At 47.6% G+C, this 22,274-nt stretch overlaps 1 protein-coding gene across 3 annotated transcripts in view; it reads right to left on the minus strand.

Annotated features, from left to right (window-relative positions):
• LOC138577526 (E3 ubiquitin-protein ligase TRIM39-like) overlaps nt 1-22,274 on the minus strand; it is a 527,031-nt gene that overhangs the window by 184,695 nt on the left and 320,062 nt on the right. For all 3 annotated transcript variants that reach the window (XM_069649634.1, XM_069649633.1, XM_069649635.1), the window contains one exon: nt 7,575-7,601. In XM_069649634.1, coding sequence (XP_069505735.1) covers nt 7,575-7,601 — 27 coding nt within the window. The remainder of the gene's footprint in view (nt 1-7,574; nt 7,602-22,274) is intronic.

Genomic DNA, 22,274 nt, shown 5'->3' on the forward strand with positions numbered 1-22,274 from the left:
GGGGGTGGGTGGGAGACATGAGTTGGGGCCTGTTGGGGGCTGCCCATGGTGGCTAGGGGGTGGGGGTGGGTGGGAGACATGAGTGGGGGCCTGGTGGGGGCTGCCCATGGTGGCTGGGGGGTGGGGATGGGTGGGAGACATGAGTGGGGGCCTGGTGGGGGCTGCCCATGGTGGCTGGGGGGTGGGGGTGGTGGGAGACATGGGTGGGGGCCTGGTGGAGGGTGCCCCACACTGCTGGGGGGTGGGGGTGGTGGGAGACATGAGTGGGGGCCTGGTGGAGGCTGCCCATGGTGGCTGGTGGGTGGGGGTGGTGGGAGACATGAGTGGGGGCCTGGTGGGGGCTGCCCATGGTGGCTGGGGGGTGGGGGGTGGTGGGAGACATGAGTGGGGGCCTGGTGGAGGCTTCCCCTGCACTGCCGGCGGTTGGGGGTGATAGGGGACATGGGTGGGAGCCTGGTGGGGGCTGCCCATGGTGGCTAGGGGGTGGGGGGGTGGGAGACATGGGTGGGGGCCTGGTGGAGGGTGCCCCACACTTCTGGGGGGTGGGGGTGGTGGGAGACATGAGTGGGGGCCTGGTGGAGGCTGCCCATGGTGGCTGGGGGGTGGAGGTGATAGGGGACATGAGTGGGGGCCTCTTGGGGGCTGCCCATGGTGGCTGGGGTGGGGGGGTGGGTGGGAGACATGAGTGGGGGCCTGCCCATGGTGGCTGGTGGGTGGGGGTGGTGGGAGACATGAGTGGGGGCCTGGTGGGGGCTGCCCATGGTGGCTGGGGGGTGGGGTGGGTGGGAGACATGAGTGGGGGCCTGGTGGGGGCTGCCCATGGTGGCTGGGGGGTGGGGGTGGGTGGGAGACATGAGTGGGGGCCTGGTGGGGGCTGCCCATGGTGGCTGGGGGGTGGGGGTGGTGGGAGACATGGGTGGGGGCCTGGTGGAGGGTGCCCCACACTGCTGTGGGGGTGGGGGTGGTGGGAGACATGAGTGGGGGCCTGGTGGAGGCTGCCCATGGTGGCTGGGGGTGGGTGGGAGACATGAGTGGGGGCCTGGTGGGGGCTGCCCATGGTGGCTGGGGGGTGGGGGTGATAGGGGACATGAGTGGGGGCCTGGTGGAGGCTGCCCATGGTGGCTGGGGGTGCAGGGGGACATGAGTGGGGGCCTGGTGGAGGGTGCCTATGCACTGCTGAGGGGTGGGGGTGGTGGGAGACATGACGTGGACATGAGTGGGGGCCTGGTGGGGGGTGGCCATGGTGGCTGGGGGGTGGGGGTGATAGGGGACATGAGTGGGGGCCTGGTGGAGGGTGCCCCACACTGCTGGGGGGGTGGGGGTGGTGGAAGACATGAGTGGGGGCCTGGTGGAGGCTGCCCCTGAATGCTGGGGGGTGGGGGTGCAGGGGGACATGAGTGGGGGCCTGGTGGGGGATGCCCATGGTGGCTGGGGGGTGGGGGTGCAGGGGCACATGAGTGGGGGCCTGGTGGGGGATGCCCATTGTGGCTGGGGGGTGGGGGTGCAGGGGGACATGAGTGGGGGCCTGGTGGAGGGTGCCCCTGCACTGCTGAGGGGTGGGGGTGGTGGGAGACATGAGTTGGACATGAGTGGGGGCCTGGTGGAGGGTGCCCTGCACTGCTGGGGGGTGGGGGTGGTGGGAGACATGAGTGGGGGCCTGGTGGAGGGTGCCCCTGGATGCTGGGGGGTGGGGGTGCAGGGGGACATGAGTTGGACATGAGTGGGGGCCTGGTGGAGGCTGCCCCTGGATGCTGGGGGTGGGGGTGCAGGGGAACATGAGTGGGGGCCTGGTGGGGGATGCCCATGGTGGCTGGGGGGTGGGGGTGCAGGGAAACATGAGTGGGGGCCCGGTGGAGGGTGCCCCTGCACTGCTGAGGGGTGGGGGTGGTGGGAGACATGAGTTGGACATGAGTGGGGGCCTGGTGGAGGGTGCCCTGCACTGCTGGGGGGTGGGGGTGCAGGGGGCCATGAGTGGGGACCTGGTGGAGGGTGCCCCTGGATGCTGGGGGGTGGGGGTGATAGGGGACATGAGTGGGGGCTTGGTGGAGGGTGCCCCACACTGCTGGGGTGTGGGGGTGCTGGGTGACATGAGCAGGTGTGCAGGGTAGTCCCCTGTGGTGTCGGCTGCCTGCAGGGGCCGTGGAGGGTGTACAGGGAATACCTGGGAGCACACAGCCAAATCGCGTGTGGAAATTCCCGCGCACGTACCCGGCCAAATCGCGTGTGGGACTTCCCGCGCACCCCTGAGATCCACGTACCCAGCCAAGTCGCGTGTGGAAATTCCTGCGCACGTACCCGGCCAAATCGCGTGTGCAACTTCCCGCGCACCCCTGAAATCCACGTACCCTGCCAAATCGCGTGTAGAAATTCCCGCGCACGTACCCGGCCAAATCGCGTGTGGAACTTCCCGCGCACCCCTGAAATCCACGTACCCTGCCAAATCGCGTGAGACTTCCCGCGCACCCCTGAGATCCACGTACCGAGCCAAGTCGCGTGTGGAAATTCCCACGCACGTACACGGCTAAATCACGTGTGGAACTTCCAGCGCACCCCTGAAATCCACGTACCCTGCCAAATCGTGTGTGAGACTTCCCGCGCACCCCTGAGATCCACGTACCCAGCCAAGTCGCGTGTGGAAATTCCCGCGCACGTACCCGGCCAAATCGCGTGTGGAACTTCTCGCGCACCCCTAAAATCCACGTACCCTGCCAAATCGCGTGTGAAAGTTCCCGCGCACCCGGCAATACACGCACATGTTATTTTTCAGTCAGCGGGTGTCCGTGTTTGTGGGTACCCCTTTGCACGTCATTTGTCCTGGAGGGCCACAGTATAGGACATTCATCATAGCTGTATATAGGTGCTATTTGTTGGCGCGCCTTTTGGCGCCCATTTATTACAGGCGCAGAGACGCTACCGCCTGCTTTCTTGTGGCGGTCGTGTTTGTGCCTGTGCGCTGGTTTGACCGTGCGCTTTTTTGCCCTATTCGATTCCATGAATACGTGTTGTAGGCGAGCGTGTGGGCGTTCCGCGCACTTGCACCCTGCACTTCCCCCGTGACGCCCACATTTTGGCAAGTTGTTCCCCATTCCGAGTGTTACACCCCGTGTTCCGCCTACTTTTGTTGTGTGCGCCGCGCTATGTGCGATTTTCGCTGTGGCCTGTGTGATTTTCGCTGTGACCTGGCGCACGCCGTTAGATGGCCTGTGCGCCAACGTGCGCCGCGCACTTTTTTAGCGCACATCCGATGGTTTTCTCGCGCACGCCCTTCCATGAATCGATGTGCGCTGCTTTTCGTGCGATTTTCGCACTTGCACTACGATTTTTGCTATTCCACTGCGAATCGCACGTTTTTGGCCACTTGCGCCGCGCTATTTATTCCATGAATCGGCCTGTAAATGTGCTTATGCCTTATAGATGGTATACGATCATAAAGTGCACAGTGCCTACTTATTCCTGCGGGTAAGTATTCCAAGTACCAAGGATAAAGTGCTTCATGCGTTGTATGAAATGCTGCCAATCAGCCACATAGTGTAAATATATATAAAGTGCATGATGACTCTGAACACATGAAGGGACTAGACTCAGGGCCTTACATGCCTGAGGTGCATGTAATAATGGAAAATTGCACGAGACACTTTTCCATGAAGACATGCATTCCGATGTATTACGGGAGTGACAGCAATAAACGAAGCCTGCTACTCCTGCAAAGCCGTGATTTACGGCATGGTAACAGCCTTGCCAACCACCTCACATGCAAGGTGCTGACAAGGACTGTATTCACACGCCAGAACACCCTTCCTGCACCAGCCAAAAGAGACATACATTAATGGTACCCTGGGAGTTGCAGTTAAACTCCACAGCACACTTTCTCCCATTACGTACATAGCATTTCTCAGACTGCTGCAACACTTTTCTAGTTCAATGAAAGTTTAAGAAAACTTACTTGAATTAGAAAAGTGGCTGCCTTTTGAGAAATGCTTGCTAAGTCACTGGAGCACATTTTTCCACCACAAAGATACATTTTAGAAGTTTTTGCTGTTGGAAAGCACAACATTTCCCCTCCAATATATCCACCCATCTCAGAATGATGGTGCTGGAAACTGGAGGGGAGAATGTCGGCTTTCCTTGCTATATTTAGCACAGGCTCTGAATCAGGCCATATGTTGACCAAAATGTAGAGATTAAAAGGTTTTCAATGAAAATATATATGTATTACAGGGCCTGTGGTAGCGGCCCTGTAGTTATGGTTAAGTTGCTCAACCCATAGGAAGAGCACTTTTTGGGTGGCTTCTAACTTCACACCCCCGCCCTGAAGAATCCTCACGAAACTTTGCAAAAGAGGTATATGGTCAGAAAGATCCTGCGAAGTTTGATAGGTTCCATTAAGGGGGGGCAAAGTCATAGGGGGGTCCCAAAATGTGTGGTTTTTCCAATAGACGCGATGGAAACTGAATTTTACTCACGCCTACAGCCCAATTTTGCGCCAGGAGCAGCGGCTTGGTCCCGAAAGCGTGCTTTTGTAAATTTGGTGTAAATCCGTCCAGTCGCTTAAAAAAAAAAAAAAAAAAATTAGGTCCCAAATAATTTGTGATATCTGGGTTCGGTCTGCAGACTCACTTCCCTGTTGGCTCTGCGGTCAGGCCTCATATTGGTCCAGAGGGCAGCGTGAGGTCCGCGGACATCGGGTGCGCCGGCTGATTGGATGATGAAAAGCGCGAGGTGCGTCAGATTTTCCAAAACCCCTGCCATGTTGGATCCTCAAACATCGCAGTAAAAACATTGAAAAACACAACGTTGTACTTGTCAAACTTATCAAACAATCCCAGGGGAGCTTAGAGGTGATGAGGATGGAATGGGATATGGCCTTAAAAAGCCAAGAAACTGGGGCGTTTCCTTCTCCGATGTCCGCGAACAGCCCGGGACAGTCCTGTGATGTCCACGAACATCTTAGATTTAGGGGGCATCTATGCTTAATTGTGTATTACAGGGTTGGTGAAAAGCAGTTCTTGGATGGTTTTTAACTTTGGCGCCACTCAATGAAATTGCATGAAATTTTGGAATTTCCTTCTAGGCCTGATTCACAATGGTTTTGGAAAGTGTGGTGCTGTTTTGTCAAGAGAGGGCAAAATTAGAGGGGGGCCCAAAATATTGTAAAGGCTCATAAATGTGGTGCCATTTGACAAATCTACACAAAAGTTTGCAAAAAGATTTTAGATCTAGATATACATGTTTTTGCAAAGTTGGGTGGGATTTTGTCACGAGGGGGCTAAATTAGAGGGGGGTCTCAACATTTTTATATGGCTTATAACTTTGTTGCCGTTTGACTAACGTGGACAAATGTTTTCAGACAGATTATCAACCAAACTATAAATGATTGTGCAACATCTGAATGGATTTTGTCAAGTGGGGGCTAAATTATGACTATTGTATGTACGTACATTTTAACACTTTAAAAAAAATAAAACATGGACAGGTTTCCTGCAAACTCGTGTAATGAGCATTGGCAAGGACCTGAAAGCATAGTTTTGCAAATGTGTCAGTGTTTTACTTTTTGACAAGTGTCATAATGTAGGTATAAAAAATAGTGATATACCTTTGGTGATTGAGCTATAGCCTGTGGGCATGGGCAGTGGCCAGATTGCCAGCGTTATGGCATAAGGTCATGACCCGGACAATCTGGATGCTGGCCATGACCATGAGGGACGACAAATGGGGTTAAAGTGTCCATGTCCACCAGGGACCGTCTATGTGGTAAAGGTTTTCAAAATTGGGACAGGTTTGAAGGGAATAAAAATGTGCTTGCGGGTACAGGTTGAAGTACTGGATGGGATTGCAGCAAATATGCACGAGGAGGATCAGCAAGAACTGGAAAGCATGGTTTTGCAAATAGGTCGTTTTTTTTTTGTTAAAGTATAAATAGTAAGTGCACCACACAGTGATATAACTTTGGCGTCTGGGCAATGGGTCTGGCCACCAGCAAGGAGAAATGGGTACTGCAATTTGCTTATGCAGCATGGCAGAAGCGGTATGTTTGAATGGTAAAAAATATTCTGTTCGCGGTTACCGCCTGAAGTGGTGGACTAGATTACAACAAACCTGCGCGGTGAGCATTAGCAAGGACCTGCAGGCATGTTTTTGGAAATATGTCTTATGTTTCATTTTTCCAAAGTGTAAGAATGTAAACAGAAAAACTAGTGATAAACATTTGGTTTCTGGGTAGTGGGCCTGGCCCTTTGCAAATGCAAATGTGTACTCTGATTTGCTTATTGGGGAATGCGGCCCGGCCGAATGCCTATGCCCCATGGATTTGGAGACTGACTATGGCGGCAAGCCATGAGCACTAGCCAATGGTTACATTATTATGGTATAGTGGACACTGAACTAGGATGCAGGGTAGGTGCACTGAATAATATGAGTGATTTGGTTCGGCTGGGGTCATGGTGGAGCCTTATTCCACAGGCAATTGAACGATTATTTCCATCCCCAGCATGCGCTGCTGATAACAACAGACATAAGTATGTGTTGCAAAATGTTTCTTAAAAGAGCTTTATAGTTCTTTCATATATGTGAAAAGAGGAATTACTAATAACTTATATACAGTGATGCAACATCATGAAACATTTTTTTTTCACTTGTAAAAATCTATTAAAAACTTTGTTAAAGCGATATTATGGTTAAGATGCATCCCACCCTTGGGACTCCTCTGCTCCAGTAGTTACCCAGTGGTGTCCCACCTTGGCATTTCCCATCACGTCTTGTTACCAATATTATAAACACTACCCCTTGTAGGGACTTCATCAAAATGTATTTCATATGTGATGTCATCAGTGATGTCATCAATGACATTTGTGATGTCATCTTTGATGTTCTGGGTGTTAGTTTTAGCAGGGCATGGTGGTGGCGTGAGTTATGGTTGCTTAGCTTACCATATCTGCCGAATTTCAAGGTTTTTTTTGGTTTTACTGGTAACCATAACATCCCTTTAACAACGTTTTTTCAGTGAACGTTATTATATATATATATATATATATATATATATATATATATATATATATATATACATATACATACACAAACATTTTATATATAACTAGCTGATATACCCGGTGTTGCCCGGGCTTTCAGTTCCTCATAGGTACAAGAAACAGCAAAATTTGGTGCAGATTGGTGAAACGGTATGGAATTGTATAAGGAACAACACTTTGCAAAGCCGCAAACCCACAAATATATTTTGACTTTTGCTGAAATCTGGGAAAAGGGTTGGGGGTTCCAGATGTCATGTAGCCAGTAATGTCTGGAGGATCCTAACAGGCGACTGTGCAAAATGTGGTTCAGATTGGTGAAACAATGTGGAATTGTATAGGGAACATACGCGAAGCCACATACCCACACATTTTCATATTATATATATATATATATATATATATATAGAAAGAGAGCAAAACAGTAGACGAGAGACACAGATGGCAATAAAAAGGAAGAGGGTCAGAGTAGAACTTTGTGAAAGAATATTTATGAAGAATTACAGAAACAAGATAATTTCAAGGTTGTGACAAAGCACAGTATTTAGTTACCTGCAAAGTCAATGGCCCATCTCCACTCTACAATAAAGCATAAAAACAAACATTTCAGAAAATGAAAAAATTTAAAAATAACAACAGAAATTGGAATTTCAAACAAGGTATACATAATAGAAATGAGAAATATTCTGAAATAGAACTCATTAAAGATGGGCATTTTCTATAATCAATTACATGAAGTGTTAATGTTACAACTTATTTAACATATGTTCCACCAATTTTATTTTCAGAGAACATTATTCAAGGTGCTTATCCTAGTGTCAGTACTTTAACACGATGGTCTTTCAAGTGTCTTATTTACATCATGTGCAAACTACTTAAAACACAAATCCTACAATGTGATAGTATGTTAAAGGTTTTAGGCAGAGAGAGGCGACCATAGGGGCTGGGTGCCGCCACCCACTAGATGATTTAAGACTGAGAGAAGACAAAGAGGGACCGACTAAACCACCAGTCGAACGCAAGCCTGGGCAGACGCACTACTCCAGCACTGGCTAGGTGACTACAACACATGAGGACTTGTTGTCCCAAGGAACAGAGGGTCCTAAAGAGAGGAAGACTTGTGATTCAGTCTATGAGGTGCCAACTAGAGTGAGAGGGGCATAGGGCTTAATTGTGGGTTTGGCAGAACGGGGAGAAATGGTTGTAAAATGTCAGCAACAGAATTACCACCACTTTAACGTTCTGCTGAACTCTGAAATTAGAGCTGAAGTGCAGGATTTACCTCGAGATATATGCTGGAGGTAGATCCTCCACCATACCTCCACAATATGTTGGATTTAGAGTGATGGAATTATCGCTCATGGTAAACCAGCAAAATCCCCATACTATGGACTCCAAAATGGGGATTAAGACTACCGTTCCACCACTCGTGATCCAGCAGTTAATTTGCAGGATTATGGGGTAGTCACAGTAAACAAGTTTGGCAGTAGTTCTACTGCAATTACCACCAAACTGGTGATGCAGCCCTATAGTCTTTAGGAAGGAGATCAACATTTAACCCACGCCTGTCCCACGGTTATGACCCCCACATGTTATGGTCCCCATCATACAGGAATCTCCCCCATTTTGCTGAAGAACCTTTAGTGATCAATCAACACATTCTCTTTGGCCCATAATAATAATTTAGCATTTATATAGCGCTACGAACCATCAGGCATCCAAGTGCTGCTTATTATTACCCACGGTGTGTGGTGCTCATTTATCGACCTCGGGAGGATGAAAGGCTGAGTTTGGCCCTGCCGAGATTAGAACCTGTGCCGGCAGGATCTGTACAGATGTCAAAGCGAGTACTCTACTCGCTGTGCTATCTGACCGTGCTGTGCCATCTCCTTACTCTTGCCACGTAACACTCAAAGTGATAGTGTCCAACACCCTACCCTGCACCTCAGTCCCAAATAGATGCAGCAACGCTGTGCAGGGACAGATGCAGAACACCCAACAACCTTGTAGAGTGTCCTTGGCACAAAGAAGGATTTGTCATTTGTCCACAGTACTGTACAACAACCTGAGACAGCAGGATTTACAAGTGTTTATCCACAGGGTCCCACTGCCTGCATATAGCGAGTATTCACCATTGGTTTCAAGGTAGGAAAGCCAACATTTCGTTACTGTGTCAAGAGACTCGCTTGCGGAGAAGAGGCAGCAACATACTGTTTAGAGGCCAATCAGGGAAGTGGAGAGAGAGATCGCAACAAAACCCAAACTGAAATCCAAAATTGTGAGGACCCTCTTATGGTGTTGGTCCATGGATCAAACCCCTGAAAATCTAACTCAACACAGCTAAGAAAGTTTTTCCTGAAACTGGCAACCAACACCAAGGGCAAACCACTGCAGTATCATAGCTGAGCATGGGTGAGGTTATTTGACCCTAGGAGGCGTGTCCACGCTGCTATGAAAGCAGCCTTCAGTCAGCACTATGTGTGGGAGTCAGAAGTATTACGGAAGTGGCAATCTGTAGGAGATGGGAAGGACCTGTAAGAGCTGTGAAAGAGGAGAGGAGGGCGGAAGGAGAAAGTGAAGAGAGAAAGCAGTGATAGAAGACTTGGAGAGGGGAGTAAAAGAAAGAGGAGGTAAACAACATAAGGAAAGAGGAAAGGCTTGGAAAGGAAAGTACGATGGGGAGGAGGTAAAAAACTGAAAGGAGAAGGGAAAGCAATAAGTGAAGAGCAAGGAGAGGAGAAGATGAGGGGACTGAAGCGTGAAAGAAAGAATGGTGTGTTGAGGAGAAGGACTGCAGAGGTCATAAAAATAGTGAAGTAGAACAAGAGGATTTAAACGGTTCTAGAGTGGACAAGGATCTAGAGTGGACAAGGGGAAAGAACACCTAGCCACCTTAGGCTGGCAAGGGCGGTGACAGTCAGCCATCTGCATAACAGGGTGCACAAATGGAACAGGGTAATTATTCATATAGCACGCATACACAGGTGGAGTGCTTCAAAGCGCTGATCCCTCTGGAAATAACTCCCTCTTAGAGGACAGAGACCCCACCAGGGGTAAATGTCACTATCCCCCAGGCACCAAAACCTTTGTAGGATATGTATGTGTTGGATTTTGCAACGAACATGTACACCGTTTACTAATACCTGCCGTGCTTCTAGGTATGCCCAGTCTCCTGTGAACACTAAGGAGAGACTAGAGAACCAGTCCACTGGAGGCACATCCCTGGAACAGCCAATCACGGAAGAGACTGAGCAGGCCCTGCAGAGCATTACTGAGCCAAAGACGTGAAAGGTGGTCTATCTGGAGAGAGCAAGAGAATGCCAATGTCGGCGGCGGCACCACACCGCACAACAGGAGAGTGCAGCAAGACACAGCTGACAGTCAGACGGCGCAGCCCGGGGAGGCTGAGGGAATGTCTCGGTAGGACGGCATGGAGCCCAGGAGAGAAGTTGCATGAGCAGCTCTGCCGCTGCCCCAACTATACTGTGTGAAGGAGAGAGTGTCTTGATAGGTGTTAGGCAAGAATTGATGTAGTAACCCTGTCGGAGACTACACAACAATTGTCCTCTTGATGTTAGGTAACCCACCTTTTGGTATAGGCCTGTACTATAGGCCTGTACTACACAAGCTGGTAGTGTGACTGAGCAGCCAGGCTTATCTCAAGAGGGGTAAATGTGAGCTGTAGAGCTCTAGCAATGAAATCCACAAATACAAGTAGCCAAGTAACACTTACACTCAAGGATTTAGCTATAAATGGTTATTTATTTAACATCAATTTTTAAATAAGCATTCTTTAAAAAGGGCACTTTTCCAATACTTTTCCAGATTCAACACAAAGCTAGTAGATACTCTTTAGAGATGCTTTTTCACACTTACCCTGAGGTAACGTCACTAACTAGGACAGTAAAGGCATTTACATATCACTAGTACACTTTGTAGATTCTGAGGTTTGTAGAAAGAAAAGGCTAAAGGAAGGAAAAAGGTTAAACAGGTTCTCAGGGCATGTGAGTATACTTAAATCTTCCAATAAAGTCCAGACAAAACCTATCCAAGCAATAATAGTTAAAAAACAAGATATCACCTCTGAGGGACAGAACATGTCAAAGTTAAATGGACTATAAGAGTCTGCAGGGAGCCAGGACAGCTAAAGTCAGCCAGCCAGCGAATCGGGACTGGGTGCATTCAGGCATTCCTAAAGACAAAGGACAGGGGAGTTTCAGGAACCTCCCTCACTTCCTGCCCTTCCAGACACACTGGAGCCAGAGGCGGGTTTCAGTACTGGGTTCGCCTAAGGCAAAACGAGCAAAGGGCTCAAACCTGGCTTGGTGCGCAGAGTAAAACCCAATAAAGACTTCACAAACAGAAAATGGTGAAAAAAGAAGACCGGGGCCAGTTTGACAAATGGCCACCCATGGGTGCTATTCTGCAGCTGAGGATTCAGCCTGCAGTAGAAAAGCACAATGGTAGGAAAATTAAACTACTGCCACCAGCCATTGAAAGTAGTGAGGGTAACATAAAAGATATTACATGAATAGGTGGGAAGAGGGGCTACTAAGTAACTCCCCAGAACTCCACATAAAATGGTGTGTGCTGGACCCACAAAGAGAAAAGGTAAGTAAAGTCAATTTCACTTTACTAATCTTGGGAACAGTAGTTCACACAAGAAAAGGTATTTAAGCCTTATGAGAAATCTAAGGATTTCTCTGTGACACTGCACCGAGGGTGCTGTGTGTCACCATACAAAAAGTAGATGCCTAGGGAGTTTGTCAGACTCCAAAAACAAAGGTAACACATAATCCAAATCAGGTCAAAACACATGAGCGAGTGAGAAAAAGGCCTCACTCACTGCAGGGTTCAAATGAAAAAGTCCTGAAGTCTAGCAAAAGAACTGGAGGTCTCTACGGTTGAAGGGAATTAGCACAGAAATGAGAATTCTCCATACCACTAGGATGGCAGAGAGCTCAGTGGGGAAGCTGTGTGGCTCTGCCCCAACTGAGCTGAGAGAACAGATTAGAGTCTTGATAGGACAGCACATAGCCCAGTTGAGAAGTCATCCAAACAATTCCACATCCATCAAGCAGCGAGAAGAAGAAGATAGTCTCTGAAGGCCAATGCAGAGTGCAGTGGAAAAGTCGAACGAGTGGCCAAGGTGGGAGAGTCAAGTCCGGGGAGACCGACAAGGAAGCCCAGCACAAGAGATGTGCAAGTGGCTCCCCGCTGACTGGAGACCCAACAAGACTCAAAGGCCCACCTGAGGAACACTGCTCGGGACACTCAGGTACATGGTGGCTCTAGTGGAGAGGGTGGCATGCGAAGGAGAGAGGTAGAGGGAAAAAAAGCTCAGATTGAGGAAAGATCCCCAAAGTGGGGAGGAAGAAGCAGAAAAGCCCCAGAGTCGAGATAAACTGGAAGAGGCCCAGGGAGTGAGAGTAAGAAGATCCACACAGTGAGGAATGACAGTAAGAAGAGCTCGAAAGTGGGGAAGAGACTGACAACATCCCATAGTGGAGAGAGAGAGAAGAGGCCCAGACTGGAGAAGGACTGAGGGAAACCAAAAGTGGGGATGAAGAATGGCTGAAAGAACACTGGATAGCATCCCAGCACAACAAGAACTCTGGACAAAAGCTACTACTAAGGAAAGGACATGGTTGGGATTAATAGCCAGCATCCATCATCCCCTTCCAGGGAAATAGTTCTAAAACATCATTTGTTTGTGGTTTTCCTTTGGAAGATGGGGAACGTGGTTAGCTTACAGTAGGATTCTGGACAGAGGAATTTACAGACATCCTGACGAGCACCCTTTGAACTTTCTTTCACATAATAAGGCCAGAGCTTGTAGGTGAAAGATTAGTATGCAAGTCTAGATTCTGACCTTCCACAACACCTGAAGTTGACTTGTGCCAGTGAAATCTGACAACTCATGTCCAAGTGTTGCATCACCGGAACGAACCCTGGTCCTCTGGAGTCTAGCAAGTGGGGAAAACGCAGCAGATTGAACCCGAAGTTTTAACGCAAGCATATCCTCAGAGGAATTGGGTGAGAGCTCCCAGTGACTTTGCCGTCAATTTTCTTACCTCACACTTATTTTGCTTTGTTACCTCATCTTAAACATATGAAGCTATTTAGCGAATACGAGCAAAATGTGGGACCCTTAGTACGTTCATCGCATCCTGATCGAAAACATATATTAAGAATGGGAAGCAGCTCTGCCAAAATTCTGGCACTTTACATCTCTGTAGGCAATAAGTGCCACAGTGTTTAGAGGCTTTCCACCATTCTTGAATGGTGCGTCTGGCCAAGCTCTTGGGTACTGTAAACACACATGCCATCAAGATGAGGGAACATCACCAGAATATATATTTTAATCCATCCAAGTACTTTGTTGTGGTATGTTTGAGTCGCTTCATATTCAACTAGATACTAAAACTGAAGCCTTTCAAAGCAGAATTTAAGCAACTCCCATCGGGACATGCAGTCCAAGTCTTGTTGAGGTGAATATGCATATAACCAAGGCAGTTTCCTGAGGCGGGCAGCTGCCCGGGTCGCAGAGCTCGGGGTGTTTGGGGAGGGGTGCAGGAAGCAGGCCACCCAGACAGCAGCCCCTGAGCACCCACCCCAGTAGTGGCACTTCAAATGCTCTGTGGTACGCATCCTCGTCCCCGAAAACACGGAAAAGGGTGCTGTTTTAAATTGTAAACACAGAGGTCTGCCTCCTTGAAAAGCTAACAAAAGGGTTTTTTATTTTGTTGCATACTGCAGGCACTAACTAAAGCTTTGAAGTACCATGATGGTAAAAGCCATAGCTGGGCTTCGGGGGCCGCAGGTCATTCCCCAAGTCTGTTTCTTTGATGTCTTATCGTTTATTATTTGGCTGGGGCAGGCACATGTATAAAATGGAGAGTGCTAATGGCCACTTTCCCTGACAAGTCATAGCTCACTGGGGAAGGGCCATAAGCATTCCAAAGCCCCTCATTCTGTGTATTCTCCACAGAAAATGCCTACACCACATAAGACTGAAACAGAGTAATGCATACACACTTGCACATTTTATTCAGAAGATGCTTGTGGGAAACAATTCTGTGATGTGAAGACAAGTAGAACACTACACAGAGATGTCTAGTTGTCTTGTGCAGGTTAGAAAATGTCAAGCATTAGAGTGTTTTAATTGTTTACGGACTACTTGATTTAAAAAATAAGGGGTGTTTCAAGTGACTGTTGAAAACAAGGAAAGGGGAGTTTTGTAAAAATGGGGACGAGCATGGGTACAAATTTAAACGGAGAGTGCCTCCACCAGGGCACCCACCGCGATGAAAAGTCAAGATTTCCTTCTACAAGGCTGCAACTTGTGTTCTGACGCAAGTGCGGTTTCTGTCACTTGCAGCCTGGTTAAGCCCGCTGTGCAATGCTTTTGGGCAAGTGTCTTTTTCCCCTGTCTGTTCCAGCCAGGCCAAGCTACTGTTACCTCCAAACCCCTGCAATGCCCAGGAGGCCCCACCCCACACCTCTCCAGCTGCTGAGCAGTAGCCATAAGCCCTTCTGGGACTTCACAAGTACTTACTTCCCTGGTGATCACTCTTTGCCTTGACAGCGTATTTAAAGTACGAGCTATTTGTAAGTGATGGCACTTAACAAGCCAATTTTTTGCACTGAAATCTTCGGTGCATCATTCTGATCGCTTTGTGTGCGTGTGCTTTTGTGCTGCTAGAGCATAATTGATCGTTTTAGTCCAATAAAAAGGTAGCAAGGCAAGGAATGTCCGTGCTTAGTCCGAGAATAGTTCTGCTTGCAATTGAGTAGACACGGTCGCTGTTCGTGCACGGAGACAGCACTTGTTGCGAGCATTATGCCATATGGTACTTTTTGTAGGGACCACAGATAGGATGGATCAAAGACAACGTCACTTAAAGGCGCTGGGCTTTGGTTCGTCTTGTAGTGAAACCATCTTAAATTCTCCAATGACTACCAGTAAGTTAATCAGCAGTTTGAAAGGTAGGGCCTCGCTGCTTCTTTTAGAGTAATTCTAACAGTGAAGAACATAGAAACAAGACACAAAGAGATCGAATGATTACCCTAAACGTCTGAACCTGATAGAGTGGGGGAGCATTGTTTCAAAACGAAGACGATCATGTGCACTGTCAGGTACCCTTCCCGATGCTGCAGCTTATGATCACTTGCTGTGAAAGGTAGGTGGTTACACACCCAGGCCACAGCAGACAGAACACTTGACCACATGCTAGAAAAGTACCCGTTCCCTGTGTTTTTTTTCAGCATGGTGAATGTTACCGGTTAAGCTTCGATTACTCGGACTGTGATGATTTATGCTACCACCCCAATCACCAGACTAGAATGACAACTGTATACAAGCAGGCATAACAACATTAGGTTGTCTCCCACCCTCTGTCTCTCCATCACTTAGACGCCATTTCTCCTTCCGCTCTTCACTTGACATGTTGGCACCTTTCCGGTGTGTATTCCTATTTTTTTATTATTATTTTGAGCACGGACTTAGCTTCGAGAAGCAACAGAGCGCTTGGCAGAGGTATACACCAATACAGATACATAACAGAGCGCTTTACAGAGGTATACAACATTACAGATGCATAATGGAGCGCTTTCAGTGGTAAGAACAGAACAGATATACAGCGAGGGCTAGGATATAGAAGAGGTACAGCTGTGGCAGGGAAGGGAGGGGCGGGCAGCGTCTAGTGAGTCAGATGGCCCGAGGGGCGACGTGATGGCCTAGGTGTTGAGGAGGAGCGACTCCATGAAGATGTGGGTTTTGAGTTCTTTTCCGAATTGTAGGAGCGTGGGGGCGAGTAGGATGCCGACGGGGAGGAGGTTCCATAGTCTTGAGGCGTAGGCAGAGAACGCTTGTATTCTGGTCCTTTCCTTTTTGCAGCAGATTTCAAGTCTGCACGTGTCCTGGCTTCTGGTGGTGCACTGTCCGCCGGAGATGCTGAGTTTCTCTCTGCGGTAGCTGGGTGACTTGAGGGCGACTGCCTTATAGATGATTCAGCAAGACTTAAAGGTGATTTGTGTGTGCAGTCGGAGTCAGTGAAGGTCGGTGATGTGGTCGTATCTACGTAGACCCTTGAGGTGAGCAGCTGCGTGTAGGACACTCCTCAGGGGCACAAGGGAGGATGACGGGAGGCCTTAGAGGAGTGCATTGCCTCCATCCAGGTGCGATTGGACCAGTGCTTGAATGGGAGATCTAAAGCTGTCTGGAGGGAGGAAGGACTTGACTTTTTGTAGAAGGGTGAGCTGATAAACTGACTTTTCTTCGCTATGTGTGTCTTGAAGGAGAGGAGTTTTTCAATGTGCAACCCGAGGGACTTGGGGCAGGAGATGAGCTTGGGTGTGAAGTCCTCTGAGTTCATGGTTGATAGCCAGGTCTGTATGTCTGGGTGTTTGGTTTTGTTGGTGAGGAGTAGGAATTCGGCCTTGGAGGAGTTGAGCTTCAACTATGCACTGGACATCCAAGACTGGATCAGTGAGAGGCAGGTTTTGAGCCTGTGGATGTCCTTGATGAGTCGATCTTGAGGTATAGCTGTGTGTCATCAGCGTATTGGTGGATGTTGTGTGGCTAGGAGGGTTCCCAGCGGCTACATGTATAGATTGAGAATCACTGGGGAGACGATGGCACCCTGCAGCACTTAACAGGTGACTGGTAGTATTGGCAATCTAGAGGAGTCCATCTGAACAAACTGCTTGCGGTTGGCAAGGTAGGACTTGAACCAGCATAGGACAAGGTTGCTGATCCCCATGCACCGATGTAGGTTGTCCGTGAGCCCCTGGTGGTGTACTGTGTCGAAAGCGGTTGAGAGGTGTAGTAGAATCAGGAGGCAGTGGTGGCCATCGTCAAGGATGGTGAGGGCGTTGTCGACCATCTGTATGGTTGCTGTCTCTGTGCTACATCTGGGTATGAATCTGGATTGGTAGGTTTGAAGGAGATTGTTGGTGGCAATGTGTTGCTGCAGTTGTGTGGCTACCGCTTTCTCGATCATTTTATCTAGGAAGGGAAGATGGGTGATGGGGCGATAGTTACCTAGGTTGTTGGGATCCGCAGTTGGTCTTTTTGGTAGAGGGAGTATTTGTCCTGTTTTAAGGTCGATGGGAACGTGCCTTGAGTTAGGGAACTGTTGATGCTCTCCAGGTAGGGAAGCAGAGCTTCGGGGCGGGGTGGGTCCTGACGATGGATTCTGGGAGGATGTTATCTGTATACCCATCTCCTTCTTTCTATCACTCTTCTCTTGTTGATGAGATTTAAAATTACCTGTCATTGATTTACCATGCAGGTAACAAAAATAACGCAACACAACAAACTTTGGAGACGTCCGTCTATCGTGTTCAGTGAACCCTGATGCACAATGCATGATTGCCTAGTCACTTGCTTTCCATGGTCCAGTATCAGAGGAATCCAACATGATATTAGGGATTCATTTAGAAAATACAATCACAATGGTAGGAACAGATTAGCTTCTTCCTGCCACTTGCCCTGTGGGAGGGGATCCATGCCTGCTGCATGAGTATTCCCAGAGGAATCCGTGGGGAAAGGAGAGGGGGATTTGGGAGTAGGTGTTCTTCAGCTGCAGTGGAAAAGTACCTGTACATCGTTGCCTAGAGAAGAGTCAAGAGATTGATCCATTAATGTGTACTTTGCTTTGCATGTTTACTTCTGTAAAGTACTTGAATTACAATGCAATAAAACTAGCTTCATTTGTAGAACAGCGATTTATTTTTTATTGAGAAGGGGTGGTGTAATGCATGTGCGAAAATGAGCTAAAAAAACATGGCGCTGGTGCACGGCCATTTTGGACATTCACTTCCAAACCGCAATGAAAGTCTATGTTTCTGTGGGATCAGTTAGCAGGCATGAATTCTGCCACAGCTGCAATATTATATTTTGAAACAGATGAGCTCACTGTGGAGGATAGCTGGTGTATTGTTTGATCAAGGTCGAGCCAAGTAGGGAGTCAGAGTTGTGCAGGTGCAGTGATATGGGGTTCTGGGAACGAGCGCACGGGAGACAAGCTGGGTTTTTCCACTACCGACTGGATTTTTACACTCTGTCCTCCCACTGCTTGCTGTCTGTCCTTCTGCCGGGGACGGTTGGCAACCTGAGGTGGGCAGGGATTTTTTCCCCCATAAGAGAAGCGGTATCCTGGTGGTAGATAGAGAATTGGAACCCTAGGTGATGAAGTCTCACTGAGAGGGAGGATGCTCCGCTCCAGACCCCGTTTGCACCGTCATCTCTCTGCCTACCTGCCTTGGGCCTGGGTAGTGTCGTAGTGGCCGAGATGAAGCTTTCTCCTTCAACTGCACTAATGGTGATGTAGTTCTTGTTTGTAGCTATCCTTGGGTGTGTCTATGTATAACCAATTATATGTACTCTACCCCCGCACGCAACCCCCATATTCTTTTAAAGGGCGAGGGGTACAGCCACACACCCCCGCTCCCATTTATCCCATATATTGCCCCCATAAATAATGTTGCATATGCAGTTTCCAAGTGACTATATGTATGGCGACATTATTTATGGGGACAATATTACCGGATACCAGCTATACAGCATTATGAAAGCTATAGTTAGAACATCTCTCTGTTTTCCACATTCACATACTCTTATCAGTCACCTGGTTTCACCAGCATTTGAACTATGTGGGATAATGGAAGTATAAAGGGAAGGTGGGGACCACCAGCAAAACAACCCTGAAAACAAAGACATACCATAGAGATTGTGAAAAGCTAAGGCTCAAACACATTTACAGAAATTGATACATTATGAACGGATAGATATAGGCCCTCAAAGAGCAAAAATATATCTGGATAATTCATGGTCAAATTAGTCTTTCTTGAATTTCTACCAAATGTTTTCCTCAGTCAGCAATTCTCGATTGTACAAAGAACGCATATTCTTCTTGCTTCTAAGGCACTCAAGTAACAAAGTCACTTACTCTAAATGGTTTTCCTTGGATGATTATTTTGTATAGCTCAAGAGAGGTCAGAAAAGAAGAAGTAAAGACTGAGAAAGGTAGCCAAGTAAAGCAAGATAAAACGAGTTAATAGCCGCCTACGTTGACTTCCTTCTATGGAACATGGTTAGAGCAATGCATCTGTTCAGGTCTATACTTAAAACTCATTCAATATCAGGTGTGAGAATCAAACCTCCTAAGTGCTTATATGGAAGTTCTCCGATTTGGGATGTTTTTGGAGAGTCATTCCTGCCTGTGTCAGGGGAAGAAGGCAGGAATTCTAATCAAATTGTTAATATCCACCTCAAAGAGTGAGTAGAGCCCAAATAAGTCAATCTCCTTTTTGACCCTCGTTAACAACTTAAGGGAAGGAAGTATAGTAGAACGTTGTTACAGAATAAGAAATTTACTGTGAAGACCTTTATACTGGGAGGGCCTGCATGTTCTTTGGCTTCGGATGTAAAGGGCTCCATTATCATTGCAAATAGGAACCTCATTATCCCATAACATTTTGAAACTATTGGATGTGGCCCTATTTACAGCCAGTGTCTAAGGGCTACTGCACAATGCATTTAGCAATTGATACATGTGAGGGCTAAATGTTCTCTGAAAAACCTAACAGGCTATTCGACATTTTCAGTATCAAAGGACATGATTAAATATTCAACATGTACATCATATAAAGTGAAGATACTCATCAAACATCCCGCAGGCCACATGCAGCCCTTCAGACCATTTGCTACACCCCCCCACGCCCCCTAACCTTATCTATGCTCTGGCGCTTATGCCATGCTAGGCACAGCAGTGATGGTGTTGATAAGTGGACTACATCCAGAGTTTTGCACTGAACATTTGAAGTGTATTTATTTTACCATTAACTTGGACTTCGGGATGAACGAAGGTGGTCATAAATGCCTGTTCTTCCACAATCATGGAGGAGTAAAATAGTGCAGATCAAAGGATTAAAGAAATGGTCATGTCCCCAAACATCTTCTTAAATAATAACCTGTACACTTGCTCTGCACCTTATAGCAATGTATTATAAGTATTTTCTACAGAGCATCACTTACATTTAAATGCACTTATCACTGCGTCTCCCCACCCTGTGTTTGCCAAAGACCTATCACTGTGTTCCCTTCCCCCGTGTTCGCCGCCATCTTGTGGTACAAGGACAGTTGCATGTGGGCACGCCTATATCTGCCCTGGCAACACAAACGGGAGCAAACTTCACTTCAGTGACGTTTGCAGTCACTGGAGTGCAACATACTCTAAACGATTTCATGCAATCATGTATCACCATGCAAATACGGGAGATACTCTGCTTAGGGATGCATCTCAACATTTTCTTGCTCACTTCCTCTCGGATTCATTTTGTTCAATAATATAATTTCCAAAATATTTAAAGCAGTGAACACAGTAATTTAATTTAAGTATTAACATTAACATTTCATTTCAGAAACACGACTTTTATTAAAAAGCCATCCGGACAGTGATCATTAGGCACAATAAAGAAACATGACATCATTTAAATATCATCCTTTGTATTCTGTAATCACGTAGTTGTAAAAAGTGAAGCAAAACCGAAAAAATGTTAGTGTGTTTTTGTGCAAATGACTCCGAAATCGACTGATGTTCTTTAATGTTTCACACGTCACTCATGCTAGTATGATGCATGGCATTCGAGCCAGATCAACATTCTGTTATCAGCAAATCAGAGGGAAGATATCACATGTTCATTCTTTGCAACCACAACTGTTATGGCAGGTTGTGATATTTTGCCCAATTTCTTCCTTCTAATGCTGCACAACTGTTCACCTGCATTTCACAGGGAATGTAGTCTTGCGTCACTCTAATGAATGGTAGCTACGCGTGGACAAACACATTCAAGGATCCATTGTCTTCACTAACAGCATTTGGACATTTGGAAGGAAAAACACCCAATGGCGCCTGAATAGCCGGTCCGACCATACGCTAAGACCATGACACACACAAGCCTGTAGGCATGATCTGTCGAAGACAATAACATAACAGCATTTAACCAATGTAACTTCTCCTTGCCTCACCCGCTTAACAAATTACACATTCCTTTTTACTACGTGGTATGTGCATATGTATTGCTGTATCAGTCCATGTCCCTCGATCCCGTCCTTGTCTTTACTGTTATATGCCCGGATTTCTAGTTCATGCAATGGGAAAAACAAGACTGCCTCTGTGTCACGTTTGAAAGGGCATCCTAGCTACTTGCCATTCAGTTTTCCATCAGAAAATGTATATCTAACCTTCTTTTAAAAAAGCCCTCTATCCTAGCTAATAACTCATGAGCAATGCAAAATTCTCTACATACACAATCAGTTTTGATGACCTAGCCAAGAGAAGATGGATTCTACTGGCAATTTTGCACTGGATTTTCAGCCAAGAACAGTTTCTCAAACTGCTATCTGCCCGCAAACCTTCTGGTTCGCCACTGGACCCCTGCCCAGCCACAACCCTTACAGAAATTTTTGCTTCCACCTGCACAGGAGAACACGCAAGATCTATCATAAATTCCTCCCTCTCCTCCGGTATCTTTCCCGACGCATTCAAAACGGTGCACGTCAAACCTCTAATTAAAAAAGCATCGCTCGACCCTCTCGAGCCCAAAAACTACCACCCAATCTCAAACACGAGGTTCCTTGCCAAACTCATTGACCGAACCGCCTACTCCCAACTAAACGCCTTTGTCGAAACCAACAACCTCCTAGACCCAGCCCAATCAGGCTTCAGATCACGTCACGGAACTGAAACCACCCTAACCTCGATCTGGGATGACCTTAAAATGACAGCAGACTCCGCGGGATGCGCCGCACTAATCCTCCTCGACCTATTGGCCGCTTTTGACACGATCAATCACTCAATCCTCCTAGACCGACTCCACTCCATAGGAATCCACGGAACCGCCCTTAAATGGATAGCTTCATTCCTCAAAGACAGGCACCAAATAACGATACTCTCCAGCTTTACCTCACAACCCCGACCTGTCGACACGGGAGTCCCTCAGGGAGCATGTCTATCCGCCCTCCTGTTCAATCTCTACCTGATCACCCTCCCACCAATAATTCGTTCACACAACATCCTGTGTTACAACTACGCCGACGACACTCAACTAATTCTAAAAATCCTGAACTCGAAATCCTCCTCCAAAACAGAAATCATGATTTGTGGCAACCTCAATCTTCTTCCGCACCCACTACACTGGCCACCCGCCATGGGCAACTCACCGACACCCTCCAACACAGTGAAA

Source organism: Ambystoma mexicanum, chromosome 1p (genome assembly GCF_040938575.1).
Source record: "Ambystoma mexicanum isolate Mex_15411 chromosome 1p, UKY_AmexF1_1, whole genome shotgun sequence".
NCBI lineage: Eukaryota > Metazoa > Chordata > Amphibia > Caudata > Ambystomatidae > Ambystoma > Ambystoma mexicanum.